The sequence below is a fragment of the Chironomus tepperi genome, unplaced genomic scaffold, assembly GCF_022539635.2.
Source record: "Chironomus tepperi strain 1889 unplaced genomic scaffold, CSIRO-AGI_Ctep_v1 contig_100, whole genome shotgun sequence".
NCBI classification, from domain to species: Eukaryota; Metazoa; Arthropoda; class Insecta; order Diptera; family Chironomidae; genus Chironomus; species Chironomus tepperi.
Genome location: NW_027226222.1, coordinates 1,893,936 through 1,918,565, shown reverse-complemented (window position 1 = coordinate 1,918,565; position 24,630 = coordinate 1,893,936). Strand labels below are relative to the sequence as shown.

General features: G+C 31.8%; 1 protein-coding gene across 2 annotated transcripts in view; it reads right to left on the bottom strand.

Annotated features, from left to right (window-relative positions):
• Positions 1-17,746: 17,746 nt before the first annotated feature.
• The window catches only part of Ncc69 (sodium chloride cotransporter 69), a 49,818-nt gene continuing 42,934 nt past the window's right edge, over positions 17,747-24,630 (bottom strand). Inside the window, exons 11-15 of one of the 2 annotated variants that reach the window (XM_070635908.1) lie at positions 22,701-22,745; positions 21,225-21,304; positions 20,643-21,078; positions 19,778-19,878; positions 17,747-19,691 (exon numbers count right to left, since the gene is read on the bottom strand). In XM_070635908.1, coding sequence (XP_070492009.1) covers positions 19,548-19,691; positions 19,778-19,878; positions 20,643-21,078; positions 21,225-21,304; positions 22,701-22,745 — 806 coding nt within the window. In that variant the 3' untranslated portion in view covers positions 17,747-19,547. The remainder of the gene's footprint in view (positions 19,692-19,777; positions 19,879-20,642; positions 21,079-21,224; positions 21,305-22,700; positions 22,746-24,630) is intronic. The other variant, XM_070635909.1, reaches the window with a different exon arrangement.

Genomic DNA, 24,630 nt, shown 5'->3' with positions numbered 1-24,630 from the left:
GCTACTAAAAAAGTTGCTTTGTTGTGTTTTATTAATATGTAATTGAATATTTTTATGATTTTGAACCTTTTTAATAAATTTATGATGCTTAATAATATTTTACACAATTGCGAGAAATTGGGTGAAATTTAGTGAGCTTAGTCGTTCGAAAAATCAGTATCAGAAATGTGATGTAATTGGTTATTTTCTCTTTTCCTGGATATTTAGGGTAATATTTAAATATACTTTCTTGTAAAGTTCTAAAAAACGGACATTTTGATGTTTAATATAGTAAATAAAACACTATAATTAAGCCGAAATTTGAAAAACAAACTTGATTTCTGACACTGAAAATTTGTTATTTGTTAAAGTGAGTTACCAACCGATTAGCAATTTTTTTATTTCCCAAATATTTCCATGAAGAACCATCAAATCTATCAAGTGTTATACATTTTTGAATAGGTAATTTAGTTTCCTATACTTTGTCAGGAAATTTTTTGGAAAATTTTCAAGTAAAATAGTCATTTTGGGTATAAAACGCATTTGATTTATGTGAAGTTTCAATATTTTTGTGATTTCTCAACAATGGAATTATGAGAAGCCTTCTAACTTTGCAAATATATTGTTTATACAAATGTCAATAATCTGTAAAACTTTCAGAATTTTCCAATGAGCTTTTCACGACTTTTCCTAACCTGAAATTTTCACTATATAAGTTCAATTATTTTGATAATCAGGAATTATAAATTATAACTGTTTGTGCAGTTTGATTTCATTTTTAATAAGCTTTCCATTGATATATAACAATCAAGGATAAAGCATAGGAATAAAGAGAAATCAATGAAAAGGTTCAAAAATCTATGAAATTTTTGCAACTTTTTCGCCATCTTGAAATTTTTAATGCCTTTTCTGGTTAAACTAATTAACTTTTTTGTAATATTCATACGTTTTTAGAATTGTATTTATTAGTACTATAAACTACTGGAAACCGCATGGTCCTGAAATGAGCACAACTAAAACTAGAAGAGCTTAAAGTTGAGGTCAAATGAAATTTTCATATGGAAAAAACTAAAAGTTAGATTTTTGGAGTTTTAATGAAGAATATTATGTGTTTTTGATTGAAATTGTAATAATATTGCATAATTCATCATTTCATTACATTAAAACATAAATAGAAGTCGAATTAAGAGTTTTTGAAAAATTTGATTTAGAAAATTTGGAATATTTCATATGACTACAACTTTGAGCATTTGTAGTTTTAGTTGTGCTCATTTCAGGACCATGCGGTTTCCAGTAGTTTATAGTACTAATAAATACAATTCTAAAAACGTATGAATATTACAAAAAAGTTAATTAGTTTAACCAGAAAAGGCATTAAAAATTTCAAGATGGCGAAAAAGTTGCAAAAATTTCATAGATTTTTGAACCTTTTCATTGATTTCTCTTTATTCCTATGCTTTATCCTTGATTGTTATATATCAATGGAAAGCTTATTAAAAATGAAATCAAACTGCACAAACAGTTATAATTTATAATTCCTGATTATCAAAATAATTGAACTTATATAGTGAAAATTTCAGGTTAGGAAAAGTCGTGAAAAGCTCATTGGAAAATTCTGAAAGTTTTACAGATTATTGACATTTGTATAAACAATATATTTGCAAAGTTAGAAGGCTTCTCATAATTCCATTGTTGAGAAATCACAAAAATATTGAAACTTCACATAAATCAAATGCGTTTTATACCCAAAATGACTATTTTACTTGAAAATTTTCCAAAAATTTCTGACAAAGTATAGGAAACTAAATTACCTATTCAAAAATGTATAACACTTGATAGATTTGATGGTTCTTCATGGAAATATTTTGGAAATAAAAAAATTGCTAATCGGTTGGTAACTCACTTTACTTAATCTGAATTTTTCGACAAAAATGCTTGTAATTTTATGAATAATGATTTCTAAGGTACAAAAATTAGTCGTACTGGTTCATTTTTCAATGCTCTACGTTGTGAAGTATCAAAAGTTAGCCTAAAACCTGTTTAAAGTAGTTAAATTAATGATTTTTTGTAAAAACGTTAAGAAATATTCGAATTTTCCATACAAATTTTTCTGCGTTTACAACAACAAAAATAATCACAAAAATTCGAAAAAAATTAAAATTAATAGCTTAATTTGTTAATTAATGAACTGGAATAGAACTATTTATGTTGTCTTTTTGTGTTTTGGTACTCAGATTATTCAAAAGAAGTGGTTTTTTAAAGTTTTGAGTGATTTTAGTAAATGGAACTTTTTTTTCGTCTAATCACTAGTGCAATTGGGCAAAATTGAGAGAAATCACACAATTGGGAGAAATTACATAATTGGGTGAAATTTAGTGCAATTGGGCAAAATTGGGAGAAATCCCACAATTGGGAGAAATTGGGTGAAATTTAGTGCAATTTTGCAAAATTGGGAGAAATTACACAATTGGGAGAAATTACACAATTGGGTGAAATTTAGTGCAATTGGGCAAAATTGGGAGAAATTACACAAATGGGAGAAATTGGGTGAAATTTAGTACAATTGGGCAAAATTGGGAGAAATTACACAAATGGGAGAAATCTCACAATTGGGCAAAATTGGGTGAAATTTAGTGCAATTGGGCAAAATTGGGAGAAATCCCACAATTGGGAGAACTTGGGTGAAATTTAGTGCAATTTTGCAAAATTGGGAGAAATTACACAATTGGGAGAAATTACACAATTGGGTGAAATTTAGTGCAATTGGGCAAAATTGGGAGAAATTACACAAATGGAAGAAATCTCACAATTGGGCAAAATTGGGTGAAATTAAGTGCAATTGGGAAAAATTGGGATAAATCCCACAATTGGGAGAAATTGGGTGAAATTTAGTGCAATTGGGCAAAATTGGGAGAAATCTCACAATTGGGAGAAATTATACAATTGGGCAAAATTGGGTGAAATTAAGTGCAATTGGGAAAAATTGGGATAAATCTCACAATTGGGTGAAATTTAGTGCAATTGGGCAAAATTGGGAGAAATCTCACAATTGGGAGAAATTGGGTGAAATTAAGTGCAATTGGGCAAAATTGGGAGAAATCTCACAATTGGGAGAAATTACACAATTGGGTGAAATTTAGTGCAATTGGGCAAAATTGGGAGAAATCCCACAATTAGGAGAAATTGGGTGAAATTTAGTGCAATTGGGCAAAATTAGAAGAAATCCCACAATTGGGAGAAATTACACAATTGGGTGAAATTACACATTTTTTTAATGCATTTATATGCAATGAATGGTATGCACTTAACGACTTTTGCCAAAGTGCAGTAGTTGGTTACTATGTGACTTGCTAAAATGTTTTAAGGGCAGTTACGAATAAATATGCTTGTTCCAAAATAAATAAATTAACAAATGTCTTCACACCCACTCATAAAATTATTAAGCAAGTTTTGATTTTTTCATGTACGTTAAATGGTTATGGTTAACTAGACATTAACTAGGCATAAGTACTGTACACATGTCTAGTCAAATGGAACGTTCCAAAAATGTCATTGGTCTAAGATACGGATAGTTACATAGGCTAGTTTATTGGAAAGTAACTAGCCATTGATGGGCAAGTAAATGGCAAGTCTTTAACTAGATGTATGTCCACTCAAGCATTAATATTAATGCTAATCATATCAAGACATTACAAAATTTTATACATTAAAATAAGTAAATCTCCAGAGTTATTTGAATTAAAGCCGTGAACAGGCTGGTGTCAAAATAATATTTATTGAATTGTAAAACAAACTACTTTTGACTTAGAATATGGGTATTAGATAGGGGAAGGTCCTGCTTAAGTTTCAGATCGATCGGTTACTTCCTGTACTGGAACTGACCAAATAACTAACTTCTTGAGTGCAACTTTTTGCAGGAAGATACACGTAAAGTACGAAATATTCCTCTCAAGGTGAGAGTTCAAATCCTTCCAATGACAACTTAATATTAAACTATTTGAACTGAGTTTAATATACTCAATTGACCAAGTTTGAACTAGTTTATATATATACGAGTGGACACGTAACTAGTTAAATACTTGACATTTACTAGCCTTTGAATTACCAGTTACTTACCAATGAACTAGCCTTTGGAACTTGACATAGGGATGACTAATGACATATTTGAAACGTTCCATTTAACTAGACATATGTACAGTACTTATGTCTAGTTAATGTCTAGTCAACCATAACCGTTTAACGTACACGGAATTTGACAAAAAAATTTTATGTGTGGATATGAATTTATTTTGTTAATTTAATTATTTTGGAAAAAGCAGAATTACACGTTGGTAGCTGTCATAAAAACATTTTAGCAAGTCACATAGTAACTAACTAATGCACTTTGGCAAAAGTCGTTAAATGCACACCATTCATTGCATATAAATATATTAAAAAAATGTACACAAAAAAAATTGCACTTATAAAAGTGATTTCTGATTGCACTTGTGAAGTATATGGCTTCATACAAATTTCTTTCTGTGATTTCTGCTTGCACTTGTGAAGTATACGGTTTCATAAAAATTTCTTTACAAATCAACTTTCCATAACTAGACTAGTCTAGTTAATGTCTTGTTACATTGTCAAGACATTTTTGGCAAGATAAATGGCAAGTCGAATCATGTCTAATACTAGATATTGACTAGCTGTGTCCACTCGGGATATATCTTTATAGATATATCATCTTAGATCTTGAATTTTTTCAATTTGATTCAATTGGATGAAATTAGTTGAAATTTGATAAAATTGGGCATAATTGGTAGAAATTTCACCCAATATTGCAAAATTGGGTGAAACTGGATAAAATCGGGCCCATTTGTGTTGCACACTAATTACCAATATTTTTAATTGCACAATTGCGCGAAATTGGATGAAATTTAGTCCAATTGGGCAAAATTGGGTGAAATTGGGTGAAATTTAGTCCAATTGGGCAAAATTGGGTGAATTTTAATCCAATTGGGCAAAATTAGGTGAAATTTAGTCCAATTGGGCACAATTGGGTATGTTGCACCCAAGTGGGCCAAATTGGGCGAATGTGACACACATAATCGGGCCCACTTGGGCGGAATTGTGTCGGGTGGGTGACCCGCACCCGAGCTAAACGTCTTCCCGTTCCAGGGGAGCACTTTACTGCCATGGTACACTATTTTGCTGTGTATGCTTCAAATAAGATATGTTGTATTTTGTTTTAGTTTCCATGTCTTGATTCATATGAAGTAACTTTTGAAAATAATAAACGGAGCACCCCGGAAATTACATAAGATCCAAAATGATCAGATCTATAAATATTTATCTAACAATACAAAGGATTTTTATATCCATGAACAAATTTTACAAGATATATAAGGTCAAGTTTCAGTCTCAAAATGTTTTCACATTCTTCTTATTCTTCACGTCATTCATGACTATTTGGGGAGCTATTTAGAAAAATGCGTCCAATACACCCTTATCATATCAAATGCCTTCATAATGCCTATCATACTTATGCTCAGGAACCATCAAAAAATATTAAAAATAAAAATATATAAAACGGAAATCAGCACAAAGAAGTCACTGAAAATGACCTGGGTAACATTTGTCATAAATTGAAGTCACGTCTGATACAACTGTCATCCTCTATGTATCTTGTATCTTCGAAGAATTGTCCTTAAATACCCACTCAATTGGAACGAAATTGATAAGATTATTAAATTTATTGAGGACAATATTTAAGGAAATACCTAATCGATATAGATTTAAATGGAATTTGAGATATTCATAACAGTTCTTCAAGCTATAAAAATCTTCAAATAAATTGTTATAAATTTCCATAAAGACATAACAAAGAGAAAAGTGGGTCTCAGCCTTAAGGATTTCTGGTTCCTCGTGACAACAACAAACGTTTAAGTACGAGGACAAAACATCATAGAAAACTGAAAGGACATTGATTGACATTGGATATTTTGGATGTTCTGAATTTAAGGATGATCCTTAACATTTCTTTTGTTGTTTCTTTTAATGGTGTTTATTGTCTGTCGGGTTGACATTGCGTGGCATAATTTCGACAATATTTTGTTATTAAAAGAAATGTGTACAGATTCATCCGAAAATTTATGAATGACTGCCTTAGATGTTTTAATGAATGTGTAATGAGGCTTTTGTTTTCATTGCTTTTGCGTTGCTTAGTTGTGATCAGAGATGGAAGTCGACTTGATTTTAAAATGGAATCGAGTCGACTTTTGCCATCATTTTCATGCAAAATTTGAGTTCCCGAGCGTTACGAATGAAGAAGGCTTTGCCACCAAACTTCTAAGATTCCGTCAAACCTCTTTTATTAACACCAAATGGATGCCATTGCTCTTGGATGACCAAAGAACGGAAGGAAGCCGACGATAGAGATATTGCGTTTTGTGTTGGATATTGGCAAGATCCAGCGATAAAATTAGCTTCAGGCGGCTCCTGTGGGAGGTCATGAATCACAATTGATCTGTCCGATCAGCGAAATAACTAAGTAAGTAAATGGAAGTCGGTAACACGTGGATGACAGGCAGCGCCACATCTTTATGACATCCAAATGCATGATCCTGATCCTGTAATATGGGATCAACGTGGAGATTTCCATTTGGTGTTAGTGAATGGAGCCTTATAAGCTCAGCGATGAAGCCTTCTTCTTTTATATCGCTTGCGGTTGATTTCGATCGAGATTGCATTGCCTTCCGACTTATGAATGTATGTAAACACCTCAAAAAGCCTGTTACCTTATCACATCATTATTATTATTACTCTTCTTGCACTTTCTATTTTCTCAGAAAAGCTTTTGGGACTTTAAGTCTCAATTCACATTAAATTAGAACTTTTATTAAATAAACATCCTAATTGAATAAAATACAGACCTAAAGAAAACAAGTAATGAATAATTTCCTCATATGTGGGACAAAAAGTTCAAAAGTTTTGTTCATCCTAAAACGATTAAGATCTATGTAGGTAGCTGGTCTAAACACAAAAAACAAATCTCGACAATGAATGAAGCAGAAGAAAATATCATTTTACTTAAACGCCTACAAGACATAACCCATAAACATCGTATTGTCGATATTTCGTCTCAAATCTTACTTCATTAAAATAACATCAAACTCATCCTAATCAAGATTCATGAAAAAAGAAGCAAAATAATTTGATAAAAGTCTCTCTTCCGTACATGAAAATTTTTAAGTCTATATTATTGTGAATGAAGTAGAACGCCTTCATAAATTAAGTGGATAACTTTATGATTCGATTTGTATAATTCCGTTAGAAGCTGGGTTCAGCTTCTCGTCTTTGTCAAAAGTCTTCTTTTATGTCTCAAAGATAAAAGTTCTTTTACGTTTGTAAGAAATAAGCTTTTTGGATATTAGCTTTGTTCATTGAAAAATAAAAGTTAGTAAAAATCTTCTTGATTATTTCTTCATTGTTGTCTGAACTTTTTTGTGCAACGGCTTACTTTGATGGTGATTCTAGACCGAAATTGCATACGACATATGGTTCATAGTTGTTTCGAAAAAATTTCGATACTAATGTGCTGCGGCTTACAGTTTGGGCAACACTGGAATATGGGATCAATCGTAAATGACGTTCCTTATACAGTTTAGTGATTAAAAATATTTAAGCTTCCACTTTAAATCTTCAGTATCAACTAATTACTTTCGCCTGAAAAGGCTCTATCGCTGGCTTCCAATTGTCAATATCCAATACCAAGCGCAACACCATCTCTTTCAATTAATCGTTCGTAAATGATATTCAATTCGCTAAGGATGTCTGGAGTTACGTGAAACAGCATAATGTAAATCATTCCAATTTAATTTTAAAACTGAAGTGTCATTTGTGTTGACAAAGAAGTCGTCGACTTACTATCCGAGCTTGAAGTTGACTCCAATTAGGTTTAAAAAAGTCCACTCGATTCTATGTAAAATTTTAATCGACATCGAGCTATGCTTATTATGTAACGTGAAAATTGATTCAAATTGATTTTTGAAACACTTCCTCTCTTGAGAGTGTTACTTAATAGGTGAAAGACCCAAAAGGAAATTTCATTGATTCAAAATAGATTTGTGTATAAAGCCGCATGAAGTAACGAAAATAATTTTTGAGAATTTCGACAAATTCATTAGAGCATCATAACAAATGGGTGGAATGTTAAACAAGAGAATGTCTGACGAAAAATCATTAGATATCAATTAAGTATGAAAGTTTATTCCTGGAAATCCTTGACGAAAACAAACTTGAAATAAAATTTTGAGTAAATTTTTAGCATATTTTCTTAAAAGGAAACGACGCTTTTGATGCTTTGTCCAATTTGCTGCTCAATATGTGTACTTCAGCACTGATAGGCGACGGGTCATCATTCATTCTTCTTTAAACGTTTCTGTCAAAGGATGTTAAGGATTCTTTTTAAAAGACAGTTTTATAGCGACAAGGCAAATTCAAGGAACTACAATTTACTTTCCCATGACATTTATGAAAATATTCAGTATGCGGAAAATACGTCTTCGTTTGTTATGAGCGACTAAGTACATACAGTTTAGAAATGTAGCCAATTTTGTGGAATTTTTTGATTTATCCACTGAAGACCTTAGTAATTTGAATTTCTTCTTGCCAAAAAGCAGGTATAGTTTGACATCCCACTAGGAGATATATCCCTGAATACGCCACTGATACAGTCAAAGTTTTAATTTGATGTAAAATATGTTACATATTTATTTTATTTTCTTTGGAAACTATAAGTTCATAAATATCTTTTAAATGTTCAATAGACCTTGAAGAAGTAATTTTTGGAAAATTCTTTAGTTTAACTCATTCATCATAAATTGTGGGTTTGTGAAGCTTCTTTTTTTTTTGGTCAATTAAGTTTTGTCTTGAAATTTGTTTAATTTTAATATAATTTAATTAACTAGAATTCCAAATGTTCATAGACATTTCAAAATTCATTTTCTTTTTGGATATTTATAGCATTGGCTTTACACAATTTTACATATTTCTGCAGGTGATATAATAATAATTCTACAATCTTTAATGCATGAAATATCTTATATGTTCAATTGCAGATGAGGTTCAGACCAATTTAGATATTTAGGTAATTGAGGAGGTTGAAAATGTTCATTCAAGCATGAATATTGAGTGGGATTTATTCACTTGATCAAGTATCAACTAGTGAAAAATGTAAGAAAATTTGTGGTTTTGAGTGGAATAAAAAGAGATCCAGTAAGATCCAGGACACTTTCAGACCCACAAAACAAGTTCTTTTGAGATCCAGGTCACTTCCAGGCGTAAAAAACAAGATCCAGCAAGATCTAGATCACTTTTGGAATCAAATCTGGTTGAACAAAAAAACCGGTATTAATTCAACGAATCACATCGACCTGATTAGGCATTCTTTGCATTGTACATGACTTACCGATGCCCTAGCAAACACATTGTGCTGTTCGGGTTAATTTAAAGTTTTAAAGCATCTAATTTTTGTTACTGCCAGTATATTTTCAAAATAAAATTCTTTAGGGTATGTTAAAGATATAAAGTAAAAATTTCGTCCTTGATGAATAAAGGACTAATTACATTTCTTATGAATACTCTTTGATATAAAAGCAATGTATATAATTACTGCTAAGAAGACCTTTCGTGGTTAATTACCGAGATTCATCCTAAACTTTGAAGCAATTTATTTATCACATTTAATTACATCCTCATTAAAATCAATACAGTAAATACCCAGTACATTGACGTCATGCTTCTAGTAATAATTTCAAGATTCTATGCTGTTACTTTTGTTTATGAACTAGAAAAAAAATGATGTAAAGTACAAACAAGAAGTTATTGTAAAACTTTTAGATTTATTTTCTTAAAACTCACAAGAAAGTTGTTCCATATTCATTTGGTCTACGTGCTTCCATGAGATTCTTTTCTTTCTTCCACAAAAGTATATCATTTTTAATTTTAGAATCTAATTTTTTTACAGGTACCCAAACAGAAAAATAAAATATTTTTCTACAAAATTAATTTCTAATTTAAAAACTTCATGGCAGCAATGAATCATACACCAACGTTCTTATTTGTTTAATGAAGTTTTATATGTCTTTTATAAATATAAATTATATCTATTCATCTGTAAACATGTGTGATGTAAAAATAGCAACATGAAACCTTGGAAATCATTTTCAATTTTTTTCGATTTAAATAATAAAGGCATTTTTGGATCCAGAATTTTAGAGACCTTTAAAAGAATAACATATGTTTGTAACCAAGATCAAATTTGATTTGCTGGATTATAGTTTGAGTAGTTTATATTCCCGGAAAGCACATGATTTAAAAATTATTTAAATCCGGCCCAAGCCAACTTGACTATGGATCCAGACCAGCTGCTATGATAAGGAAAAAAAATTTGGATCCCAAAATTTTGGAACCGAAAAAATAAATTTGAATTCCAAAATTTTCGAGCTCAAAAAAAAATCCGGAACCAAAATTTGGAACTGGAAAAAAAATTGGATCCAAAAATTTTTAATCTCAAAAAAAATCTTGAACCAAAATTTGGAACAAAAAAAAATCTGGATCCAAAAATTTTCGAGCTCAAAAAACATCCGGAACCAAAATTTGGAACCAAAAAAAAAAAATTTGGATCCCAAAATTTTAGAACCGAAAAAATAAATTTGAATCCCAAAATTTTCGAGCTCAGAAAAAATCCGGAACCAAAATTTGGAACCGAAAAAAAATTTGAAAATTTTCGTGGGTGTTCTGGCCTGTGGGTGATTTAAAGTTTCATTTGCTCTGGTTCCAACGAGCTTTCTGTGCTACGACTCCTTATAAAATACAGATCGATTTTAAACACTGCATACAACTGACTACCTTTTCATCACTGGTCGTACATATCAATTGTGATTCAAGGCCTTCCTCAGATGGTGCCTAAAATTGGATCTATATTTGGCTTACGTCTGCCAATTTTCAATAATAAGTCCTTTACCACCTACAAAATCTTATTTAATGAAGCTTTTTCAGGTCTTCTAATAACGTGTACAGCCATTAAAGCCCGATTACTTTGAATCGTATTATGATATCAGCCTCTCTTTAAAGTTGACACATTATTGTTTTGTGCCTACACTTATATTGAACCTTTCTTCTCACTATTCTCAAAACATCAACGTCTTAACCGTTACATAAAATTTCATTGATATCCTCTTTCAAAACCAGACATCTAAACTTGAAAACATTCATGAATTAAAAATCATTCAGCACAAAAAGTACAACAAGAAGAATAATAAGCAGGTTTACGTATCATGTAAATGACAAGCATGAACGTGTCGCCATATAATAAGCGTGCTTGACTGTTACTCAATATTTCCTTCATGATGACATTACAAAAGGATCATTTTTCTTGCTGACTCCCTTGAACATCTATCTCATGACAAAAACATTAATGAAAAATAAATTATAATCGAGGAAGGAAAAACTTAATTTTAGTTTACATAAAAGCTTTGCTGTAAATTTACTGAGTTTAATTACTTATGCATCACAAGTCTCTATTGTAATCCAACTATCTACTTAATGTTGCACATTTTGCAATTAGAAGGATGATATAAAAGTCATATTTTATTATTATGTTTAGCTGTGCTTTGCTTATTTACAGTAAAATATGTTTATGCAACTTTGTGCTTTTTTAAAAGTTTATAATGTTTCTGTACATATTTAATGATTTTTTTCATCTGAAGTGAATGGCAATGGATGTGAGGAACAAATTTGAAAGTCAATTTCTTGTTTTATGTAATATTTAATGATATCGATCAATTACATTGGTTCCTAATGTAGGCATGAGGTAGGTAAAGGAAACCATCATGGAGGAGTTGGGGCTGACCGATCTATACTGTGACACTGTAATCAAACGACATGTTTAATAGATGACCATGTCATGCTTTGATGTGAATAGAATGTCATAAACAGAATAGTCAACCTACTTACTGAAATATTCCTGGAATTATAGAAAATAATCTATTGTAGAAGAATGTATAAAGAATGTTCGGAAATTACGTTGAGGGCCCTTAGAGGGCTCGCCACCGGTGTACTTAGTGGTAACAGAGAATACCACAAGAAGTGTACAAGTGTACATCGCCTTGGAATTTGGTCAGCTTCGGAGTTAGACATAGGACTCCCCAATTTCCCCGTGAGTTAAAAGTGATGGGCAACCTTTTATCTTCCGTAGCACAACTTGTTGGTAAGTCTCGATCGAAATCATACACATCATGCAGTTCATGGCATTTTCAAAAGTTTTTGGCGACACACAAGTTGTACATCATTGCTTTAAACCTACAATTTATAGTCGGATCCGAATCACTCTAGGGAAATGAAGAAATAGCTCCAAAAAAAAGATATGACCGGATATTCAACCCATGACCTTTGGGACATAAAAGCAACGCTCTATCATTCAGGCTACTGATGTCATTTCACCGCTCATAATGCTTTCTTACTATCATAAAAGTAAATACAAGCTTAAATGTGATTTAAAATTAAATTCTGTTGTCCTTTAAACTTATTTCGTACAACATACCGACTGCGACATTCCTTCTTTGTTTATTTAAAGTTTATTTGAAACAATTTTTTCAACATGGCACGAGATACTCTCTAAAGCACAAGAGAACTGAGATAGAAAGAAATACACAAGATTTAATGAAAATAAAGAAGAAAAAGTTCCACTTTGTTGTTCTTTTCTTTCAAGTTTCTATTAGAAATTCATTCGAGTATAGTATAATAGTGTCTTTATAAATTAAGATAGCAGTATCAAATAAATTGAACAACAACAAATTAAACCCCTCTCGAAACCATAACATAATCAACTTATTACTTATTATGATTAACCATTATAATTAAATGTAAAGTTCACAGCATTAAGTAAATTATGATAGAATTAAGATAATTTGTTATCTCAATATGTACTGTTGCAGAATGAGTTTCGTGCTGTACCTATTTGTTTGGTGGTTCATTAGTGCTTGATAAAAGCGATTCCAAATTATGAATAACCGCACGTTTTTGGTCACGATGGTAGACTTAGATTGCAATATTGTAAAATAAGCTTACCTATTCAAGATCATTGAGATATAGAGCTGAGATAGGGCGATTCGCGACTAATGATTGTTTATCGAGTGAGGGTGTACCAGATCTCTGCACTAAATAGATTTTAAGTTTACTGTGGCATTATATGCACTCGATTACTGACCTACCTGTCTATAGCTATGGTGGGCAACTTGTATGACGCCAAAACTATATACGCAAAGTGCGTTTTGGTCGAGGCTTACCACCAATGAGTGCCGCGTACAACAAAAGGTTGCCCACCACTGGCTTATATCCTACAAATTAAGACTTTAAATGGTGTTTTCTCTACATATGCTTCCAAAAAGAACCTATGATCGAAGGTTCGGTAAAGCTTGTTGGTATGTCCCGAAGCTAAATAATTCCAATGTCAAGTTAGCACCGAGCCATTCCACTCACTACAATTCTCTATAAGAGGTTAAATAAACTTCAAAGAAATATTTCTTGTGCATGACAAAAGCATACAAATTAAGTGCTAAACTGTATTTTCATTCAACTTCTCAACTTACTTTTAAAACACGTTTTTTTCACCTTATTAACTTTACCGTCCTAGGAAAATTGAAATCCATTTTTACTCGAGTTACAAGCAATTTTCTTCCTGCAAGTCATCTTAATTAAACTAAAGATTTTTTTTCTTTGGCATGCACGTGTTCACTTACTTTTATTCATTTTCAATTTTCTGGAACTATCAAGGAATTATGCAGAACACAGAAGTGTATGAACAAACTTTTGGATATGTACAATCAAAATTAAAACGGAATTGGCTAGTTCCTCGGTTAGTTCATAAATATTTATAAGTTGGTTTGTAAAAATACAAGAAAATTGCCGGAGTAAGTATGAATAATGGATTAGCTTATTATGGGGAGATTACAAATTTGGTCACTGTGTCGTGAAAATTCATTTATCTGGTTTATGTATATTAATGTTGCAAGTCTAATACATGAATTAACTTAAATTAGATTTTTGGCTGTGAAATTTGAAAGTTATTTGGATGTTTAGGAACTTTCGGGCATTACGTAATGCTTAATATGGTGTTTTAGACCCCCACCGTAACGCTTTGTAACATACTCCATAATTAAATTGTCGAAACGGCACAACGTGGTAATTCGGCTACTTCGTATTGCCCTTGCGAACATGTTATGTTGTCCGGGTTGTAAATTCCCAAGCATATGAGGAAGGCTCTACGGAGCTTTTAAGGCTTCGAGATCTAGCCGCTTATTTTTGTCAGCCATATGATATTGATATAAGAGTTCAAACTGAAATTTAAAAACTCCGTATCGGAACTTTCTTCATTTGTGTAGCTCAAGTCGTTTTAAACTTGAACTGTTTGCCTTCACCTTATTATGCCTTTATTCTCATAATCTCAACAAGCAAAGGATTTGACGTACAATTTCCAACTTCAAAGAAAATTCTTTACAACTTTCAAAAGTTTTGCAGGCAAATGCCAACTTTTTTGTAAGCAGAATTCAACAGTTTGAAATAACATTGTTTTACAAAATTAAAAGTTAAAGCCTTGACCGTGAAAAAATCTTAAAAATGCTCATTTAATAACAATTGTTTCTGTAGAATTTAATTTATTAAATAACAACTGAAATTTTCATTAGCTCGATGAGTTCTCTGAAAATTAAATCAGACAGAATTACCATAAAGTAAATTTACTCAGGAATATTAGAGATGAGAAGCTAATGAACCGCAAAATAATAGGAAGCAATTTCTCTGGAAATTAATGAATTATGATGAAAATTTTAAGTGTAATTAGCTTTAATGCTGCTTTAAAATGTACATTAGTAATCTTCATACTCAGAAGTTTAGATTAGCTTCGAGGAAATACAGAAGTCTTAGTACTTTTGAACACGCAATTTAATTGATTGCCTTAGTGATTCTCAATCTTCTCAGAACCTCCAATTTCACGGATCCAATACAAAATTTGTAAATTTTTTGTTAGCAATTCCGATGCGATTTTCTTTCTTTTTGGTCTGATTGAAAAGATGGCAATCGATTTGACATCGGTAATAGGCTAGCGGTTGCCAGAGATAGATGCAAACTAAGGTAGGTCTTGGATCAAAATTGATCTATACAGCTAGCAAAGTAAGTAAGTAAGTCAGTACTTCGAGCTCGAAGACGACCCAGTTTTTGAATGGAAAATTTGACTCAAGTCGATATAAAATTTAGAATCGACTTCTTGTTCTGCTTTGAGATTATTAAGGTTTAAAAGCCAACTCGAACAGTTAAAGAGCAAGTTCTTGACAGCTTGTTCACCTGAAAAATGCTAGATGAACGTACTCGTGAGCTATGTTCTAGGCTTACTCTGCCCTTGAGATCACGCTTTTTGCCTGCTAAGGTAGACCATATAAGATGCTCAAAACTGCAAACTTCACTCTCAGCCACCATTTGTACATCACTGATTTACCTCCAAAATTCTAGATTGATGATAATGTTTTGAATTTCTCAATAATTTCAATAATTAATTAACAAAATTTCCATCATACAGGATTAATTTGTTCTAAAACTTTTTATTTAAAAACAACATTGAAAGCAGCTCGTGTAGATGAAATCCAATTAGTAACACATCATTGCAATATTTTGAGAATTGCTTCCGTTAGTTTGATTTTATAATCCTTTAGCTAAAACTTTTCAAAAACTTGCAGAAGATGTCTTGTTATCGAGACAGCCTGTTGCTCTATATAATCTGCCTACTATCTAAAATAAGTTGTTTACCTATATCAACTAAGGAGCACTGAAAAATTTATCCTTGTCAAAACAAAGAAGAAGAACTTTTCTTATATTTTCTGTCAATCTGAGTTCATACAGCAATAACAAAACATTAAGCGACATATATATATAATGACTGAAGGGCCCAGCCTTATGAGCTGGAGGCACTGCGATTTTAAATCTGTTGTACCACACCCTTTAGACCTACAGTTTATAGTGGGATCCGAACCACTTGCAAGCTCTGCACATTGCAAAGACACGAGTACGTCATAAGACCTGATGTACCCTGCAATGTACCTAGTTACAATTCGTGTGCGCAAGATTTCGTAATGAAAGTCATCCAAATACTAGTATATCCTTGTATACCTAGCAGTGGAGACACTTTGTGTGCCAAAGACCTCCCCCCAAATGAGATAAAGCAATATGAACTGATTTTCTCGGAATTTTTTCCTGCGTACTCACATGATTTGACGTAGAAATGCCAAAAATTTAATTCTGGAATGAGATTACAAGGGTTTAATGGGAAAATACGTAAAACTGAATATGAGCATTATATCCAAGGATCAGACACTCTTTGAACAGTCGCACAGCTTCACAGAAATTCACATTTATTTTCTGACAAGTGTTTAAGTCACACCAGGTGTGGCACACCTTCACCCTTTACCTTAATAAAATTTGAATCTTAAACATATTCAACCTCACTTGTCTCCCCTCACAGCATGACGAAACAGCCAAACAAATCCACATGTTCTATATGCGATGTTCGATAAAACGCTGATTGAATTCACTCATTCGTAAGATTTATAAAAAAAAAAAATCGATTCCGTTTCTTCCTTAAAGACATTTTCACAGACATTTTCTTCTAGAATTTAAAGCGAACTGTTGCTGAGCTATGTGATGTGAACGTATATGAGGAATTCGCTCATTTAAATGATAATTGAATTCAAATTATTCTAACGTTGAGCAATCTGAAGTAATGGGGCAAGTTGCCAAAGATGATGTGATAAGACTTTTGAGCGCGATGTGATTTATTTTCTCATTATCACATAAATATGCTCTGTTGTTGTGCTTTTGACATCTTGATTTAAAAAGTTTTGTATTTTTAGAAATAAGGTTTCCGTAATTTTGTGAAATATAGCTTTAGATAAGAGAAGCTAATTACGAGTATAGCATGAAACCCTGTGAAATAATTGGTATATTTGGTACCAGGAATGAGGAGGAAATTTTCAAGAATTTTCTTTTACGAATTCTCTAGAATCTGAATTTGGCTGAATGTCGTTGACTACAACAGCATCTGATATGAAGTCTTTAATTGATTGAAGCATTTAATTGGCAAAAATTAAATTATTCAGAATTAACGTACATTTTTAATTTGAATTCGCCCTCAAATCAATTACTTTAATTCGCTAGGCTTACAAAAAAGATGAATTTTGAGACGTCGGTGAAGAAAGACCTGGAACAAATTTATATTTCCTTATTTCGTTGTATAAATCAATTGTGATTCATAACCTCTTATAAATGACACAAATTCGCTTCTGATTTATTTCCAAATTGTTCCTCACCTGATGTAAGCATTTTTATGTTAACTGCTAACAATTATCGGCAACCAAACATTCACTGAAGTCTGCAAGAATGTTTTTTTTTTAGATTTTCAAGTCTTACCTTGTAGTCACGTTTCTGCAAGAAAAAATAGCCAACAAACCGCGAACAACGGACAAAAATTGAGATTGTATGACTTAAATGTTGCCATGTAGATTTTGTTGCATAATGAGTAAACGACCCTTAAGCCAAAATCCTACGTCAGAATGTCTGAAAAGTCATCTGGCATGAAATGAAAAAAAATTCCTGACGAGATCAAATTGTTCGTTCCAATAATCATTAAAATAGCTTTATTATTCACATTACTCTCATTTCGCTACATTAATAATGATAGAAAAATTTTTTTGTGCTTAATAAACTTGATGAATAAGTGACAAGCTCATTCATTCTCTTTATTTTATAAATCTTATTCATATTTAATGTACCTAAATTAAAAATTAACAATTTGATGAGAACTCTTATGGTGTTAAATGTTAAACAATTGTCTTGTTTAGTACAATTGTATCCAAGAATGTTCGTATAGTCTCATACCCGAAAAGCACATTTTGTAGACAGGATCGAAAATCTGGACCCAGGTCGACTTGACTTTAGCCTCAATTCGGATTTCATCGATTCAAGCATGAGGATAGAATCAAGCTGATCTATGGCTGTATTTTTGCCGTATACGCCATGTGCCTTCCCGGATAGCATGAATGCTGCATATGTCTTTAATTAGAAACAAAGTCTCGAAAATAAATTGATTTTGAATTTCATTAAATCCTTGATAATCAGAATAATACGCAGCAAGACCTTCATGTATTACACGCTCGAGACTATGCAAATTTCCTGGATACATGTACTAAATAAAATCAATATTCTGTGCAGATTACATGATAAATAATCTTTAATTACTTGATCATCAATTACAATTTATTATATCTCTACTTTAATCTGTCTAAATGAATACTAATTTTTATTTTTAATTCCCTTACGTGATCTATTAATAAAAATGAAAGAATTTCTAATTAAAAAGTGTTCTACTGATTCATGAAATTAATTATTAATCTACAAGTATATGAATCTTCGATCTACATTATTAGAGAAAGCTTCATGACATTTTATGTTTGTTTTCTTATTAATATCTTGTTGGATCTTGTTAAATAAGAATTGAGATTTCTTTAATTTATGACGCTTTTTTTCCTCATGGGTATAATACTGAATGCTGCTTGATTTACCTAATTTAAGTTGATTTTTGAGATTTGCTTTAAAAAAGTAGTGGAGGTTTAGCTCTAGTGGCATTCTTAGTATTTAAAGCTTGGATTAATCAAAAATTTGGTCACCTCTAGCCCAACCGGAACATATTGATGTTTGATTTGAGCTTTGGTCCTGTAGTGTAATGAGCAAAGGATAAAGAAATAAAGTTTAGTTGTGGTTTGTGCCACATTCAATTACAATCCCCGATTGCTCCCCGACCACTAGGTGATAAGGTCATGTGACCGGGAATTATAGGATTTGGGTTCGAGTCCTTCTTTTAGGCTATGTTGTGGGAAAGTGTACTTTTCTCTAGAACCTTAGAAATAGCAAGATTCCGAACAATTGAAATATTGACATCTGGCTGTGGTATACTTGGAACCAAGTAGAAGCCACTTGGCAAAAACATCGGTTTTTGGTATACTTAAAACAAGATTTTAAACCTAATACAAGATTTTGAATCGATCAATCGACTTGTGCTATTCACGGATCGGAATCCTATAAATACCTAACTTATAAGAAATTCTACAGGTAGCATCAATAAAAATTTAAATTTCAATATTCAACGTAATTTACCGATGAGAAAAAAAAAGCAACGATAAAATTTCTCTGTATTTACAGAGATTATTTCCACGAAGGACTGAGAGAATTAAAAATTAATTAATGCTAAATGGAATTTTTTAGCTTCATTTTCTCTTAATAAAAAAAATTTCCTTTAATATCAAAGCATTTAAGCTATCTTTATTAGAATGGAATTTGTCATTTTCATCATATAATTTTCTCAAAATAAATTAAATTATGCATACGCTTTTTAAACTTAATTAATGGGCACCTAAGGTTATTCTCTCTGTTTGTGTATGCTTTGCTTTAACAAGGTAAAATGTGATGTGTAAGTTACATAACAATTAAGAATAGAATGTTAAGACCGATTGTTGATTGCCACGCACGAATAAAAATGGTGGTAGATCCTTACTGAGCGCCTCAAGCCAAGCCATATAATGTGCAGCTTTTATAATATTCTTCCTTGGCATTGGTAGGGTCATCACGACCTACAAAATTAAATTAATGATCAAAATAAAAATTAATGACTATCGATTACCCAAAAATAGAACTGCAATGCAAATTTTGATCTTACCAAATCTGATTTTACTGAATGCTCGAGAAGATATTCGCGCAGCCTCAAGTGTCGATTAGTTTTATCTTGTACGGCAATCAATTCTGACTCTGTTATCATGTCTGAAACGATATTAATAAACGATTAAGGAAAATACTTAAAAAGAAGGGATGTATAAGAAGATTTGAGTTATTTTATGTTCGCAGCCGTTCGCAATTTAAGTTTCTGCACTGATTTGGAGTCAAGTTTGGGTTTTGGGTAATTTTTATGAAGGATGGTATCATATTCATCCGCTTTCGTCTGGCACATACAAATAAGATGAAATCATCGGTATGAAACATAAGTCAACGTTTTGGTTGACTGAATCATGCTAGATCAGGAGCCGATTTCTCCGGTGGAACGGTGCAATGATACTGCATTGATGTACCACTAGAATTGCATAATCGTACACCTTGTATGGCAAAGTGATATATTTGTGTTACTATACCTGGTGTACCAGAATGCAATATCGGTGGTGCACCAATACCGTATCGAATCTTACCATATCACCATCGAAGAAATCAGCTCAAGCATCATCACCGTCTTGCATAAAACAAGTAATTAAATAAGCACGATTTCTTAGAAATAATGGAAAATACTCAATTGTATCCTTAGATAAAGATTCCAATTAAGTTCCAAATTATACACCTAAATATACGTATATAGTATCAGACACCAAGCCATACCATCAATTATCAAGTTCTTTGACACAAAAACTGTGCACAAAACAGACATTATTATATTGTCAATTGAGAAAGTTGAGAGGAAATTAAGTTTGAGATGGATGAAGGAAAGGAAAAGGAGAAAAAGATCAAGGCTATATAAGGAATGAGGAAACGATACTTACAATCATCGCTAATGTCGTTTGATGAAACAAAGTTTTTAATTAAATCGTCGAAAAATGCCACAGTTGATTCCTCAGGCTTCTTGATAATATCAGGCAATAAAATAAGATCTGAATAATCGATACGGAATTTCGATAGTAAACTAGCCATTGACCTTTGCTCGAACTCAAGTTCAGAGTTTCTGTTTGCCAATGCAAACACACGTAGGCGGCATGTGTTCCAATTTCGTCTTGTGCTGATTATGTATGGAAGAAGTAATGTTAAACCACCATCATCATAAAGCCACCAGACATCTATAACAGCATCCTTTCGTTGCTTCTTTGTAAATCTTGTTAGCTCGTCTATGATTTCCTTGGGTAATTCTGTACCACCTGGTCCACGGTACAATAATGATGGATCATTATCAATTTTCTTCGTTGTAGATTTGCTTGGTGTTGACTAATTTTTCATACAATGAAAGACACAAAACACAACAAATTGATGTAATTAGTTTTGAGGAGAGGAAGCTTCTTATTCATCTTATTCTTACGTAAGGAAATACGAAGAAGGTAATTGAATTTATATAAAGAGAAAATATGACTTACATTTAAGAGTTTTCGTTTAATATCGACCGGATCTGGGGCATCAGAAACGTTATTATGAGTGAGATCACTGGTGCTGCTTGCTACCATAAAAAATATTATGAAACTTCAATTAGATATGATATCGTTACACGCTATTTTTGGATGTTACAATATATAATATTGTAGCAATTCTATTCTTTTTTAGTGCTTCTTACTTTTTAATATATATATATATATATATATATATATATATATATTTTGCTTTTTTAATTTTTAACAAGCATACTCAACATGCTATGTGCTCTCATTTTTTTTACGGTATATATTGCAAATGTTATTATATGCTTTGAAGATGAATACGGCTCAAGAAGAATATTAATGATATAATTTACTTCTTTTTCGTTCTATCACTCTATTCATTTTCAGCTCATATACATTTGGGTGCAGGGGAGTTATCTAAATAATAAATAACAGGAGGTTTTGCAGGAGGAACCGAATATTGCTTCTTTATGAATAATTTGGATTTGGTTGAATCTACTCTAATCTTTAAATTTTGATTGCTGAATTTGATATGACTTGAATAAGTAAAGTCAATGACGTAGCTTTTCCGCTCTTAGATTCAATTCTTTATTTTGATAGTGCTTTTATAGATGAATCCAACACAAGAGATTTGAAGGTACCGCTAATTCTCTTTAATTAATACTAAATGGAAGCAACCACCGTTTAGTGTCTATATGGTTGCCATTTGGTGTAAATGAATTAGGTTTAGTATTAGGTCCGTGACAAAGCCTTCTTCATCTGTGTTGCAAAATATCTCTAAAACCCAAAATTATGAGTTTTCCTTCAAATGTCTACACCTCTCAAAAAATTCTGGCTATGGCTTTGAGGAGATTACATGGATTTTTGAATCCTATCCTACAGTAAGGGCTTATTCAGGGAATGGAAGGGATGGTTGGGAGCAATCCCCCTTTTTTGGACAAATCTCCTTCAATATTCTAGGGTTTACAAGGAAAAATCTAAAACCTCAAAATTTTTGGGTTTCATACCCACATGCCTTACCCTCCTCTAAAAATATTTTGCCTACAATCCTGTTTTACACTTCTTAAGACTATTTTAAGTAGTACATAGTCATAAGAATTTGAAAATTCTTTTAAAATTCAAACAAATTCAATGGACAAGTGTCGTTGACCACCGTTACATCTACACAATTATCTAGTACAAAGTTCAAGCATCATGCATGTTCTGACAAAAGACATGTTGGAAGCAATATACTTTAAACATACAACAATTCATGAAAGTCATGTAACAAAGAGCAATAATAACATTTGTGTCTATTAAGAAATCAGAACCTTAAACAAAGACTCTTCATACACATAATTTTATTAACTTTAGCAGCAACTCTGCATCTCAAAAGTTATGTATATGAGAATAGAAAAAAAGGAGACACAATAAAACGTGTGAAATGATAGAGAAAATAAAGTGAGTTATTGTACTTACCCTTGCATTTCATTTCAGGCTTCTTATGTACATTATTCTTCTCATCTGAATATGCAAATTGACATTACATTGTGTGTGTGCAAATACATATAAAAAGGATATAAATTGTGAAATAAAGTAACTTTCATAGATTTAAATTCATTCCTGTTATGTGCGAAGGAGAAGATTAAGGAAAATTGAAACACAGCCAAAACCAGAGCTCGAAGTCGATATGGTTGAAGTCGACTTGAGTCGACTCGACTCGACTCAAAAACACTAAACTTCAAGTCGACTCAAGTCGAGTTAATTTTTTTTAATCGACTTCGAGTCGACTCGAGTCGAATTTTTTTTCAAGTCGACTCGAAGTCGACTCCGAGTCGACTTCAAGTCTCCAAGAAAAATAATTTTTCTTAACGAAACTCATTTCTTTTTGCGCTTGTGAAGTATATATTTACATGCAAAAAAATTACCAAATCAAATTTTTCTGAGTTCATTTATTCTTTTTTGATTTTTTTCATGCAAAAAACTTTCAAAAAATAAATAACTAATAGTCATTAATTGATTATCTTGTTTAACTTTAAAACATTATAATAAAAATAACAAATAAAAAATAAATTAAGAGATTTATAAACTTTTTCTAAATTTCTTTCTGTAAAAAGCTGGAGAAATTCTTATTTCATTAATTGTTTGAAAGTATCTTGCATAAAGAATCAGAAAAGAATTAAAAATTTGAAAAAAAGTAGATTTTGCAATCTTTTTATATGTAAATATATACTTCACAAGCGCAAACAGAAATGAGTTTGATTAAGAAAAAATTATTTTTCTTTGAGAATTGAAGTCGACTCGGAGTCGACTTCGAGTCGACTTGAAAAAAAAAACACTCGACTCGAGTCGACTCGAAGTCGTCTAAAAAAAATGAACTCGACTTGAGTCGACTCGAAGTCGAGTTCGTTTTTTCTTGTCGACTCGAGTCGACTCGACTCGACTTCGAGCTCTGGCCCAAAACAAACTGTTGACTTTTGAGCATTTCATTCAAGCAAGTTTATCCTAACTGTTGATATATGTAGCTTAAATGTAAATTGAGAATTTAAGTTATGTGCCTTTAATTCTTTAAAGATTTGATTCCTTTAATTTACACATTTATTACAAAAGAATTCATGAACAAAGCAAGCAGAAAGGAAACATGAAAAAGGCACAAAAATTGTTTTCTTTCTTTCTTTATGCCTTTTATTCTTTCTCAACTTTTAGGTATACATATTATTAATGTAAACCGATTAAACCTTAAGTCAGGTTAAAGAGCTTTTTATGATACGATATTAAAGGATATGGAAGTATGTTGAAATTTGATTGATATTAATTATGTAACAGTTATGCTTTTGGGTGATTTTTAAAGTATTCTTAAATTTTCACCGCTTTTCAATTGGCACTTCCGGTTCAAGTATGCTTTTACTCTTTTTGATTGGGTTGTTCATATTTGATGTATATCTAGCATATGGAGTTTAACCAGGATGATAAAGATTTCTATTCAATTTTCAAAGAATTGTAGCTTAACCGAGGGTCATTTAAAAATTATGCCTATAGACTGAGCTATACCCCGAGTGACACAAATGGCATCAAGTGCAAGCCATGTTACATGGTAATATTTGGCAACATAAGATTAGCGGAGCTTTCAAAGCTCTGTGACTGAGCTGTTAAATAACTGTGACCGAGCTGTTAAAAATCTGTGGTTGAATCATATAAAACTCAAGAGAACGTTATAACTAATTACAGTCTAGTTAATGCCCAGTTAATGACAAGTTCTGACATAATTTTGACCATTCAAGAAAGGTTTGGAATTGTTTAAAATAGTCGAAAATAATCAAAATTGTTGAAAATGTGATTGAACAGTTCCGCACCCTTCTTTACTACACACTTAACATAACACATGAACGACCCCCAAGCATACTTTTAA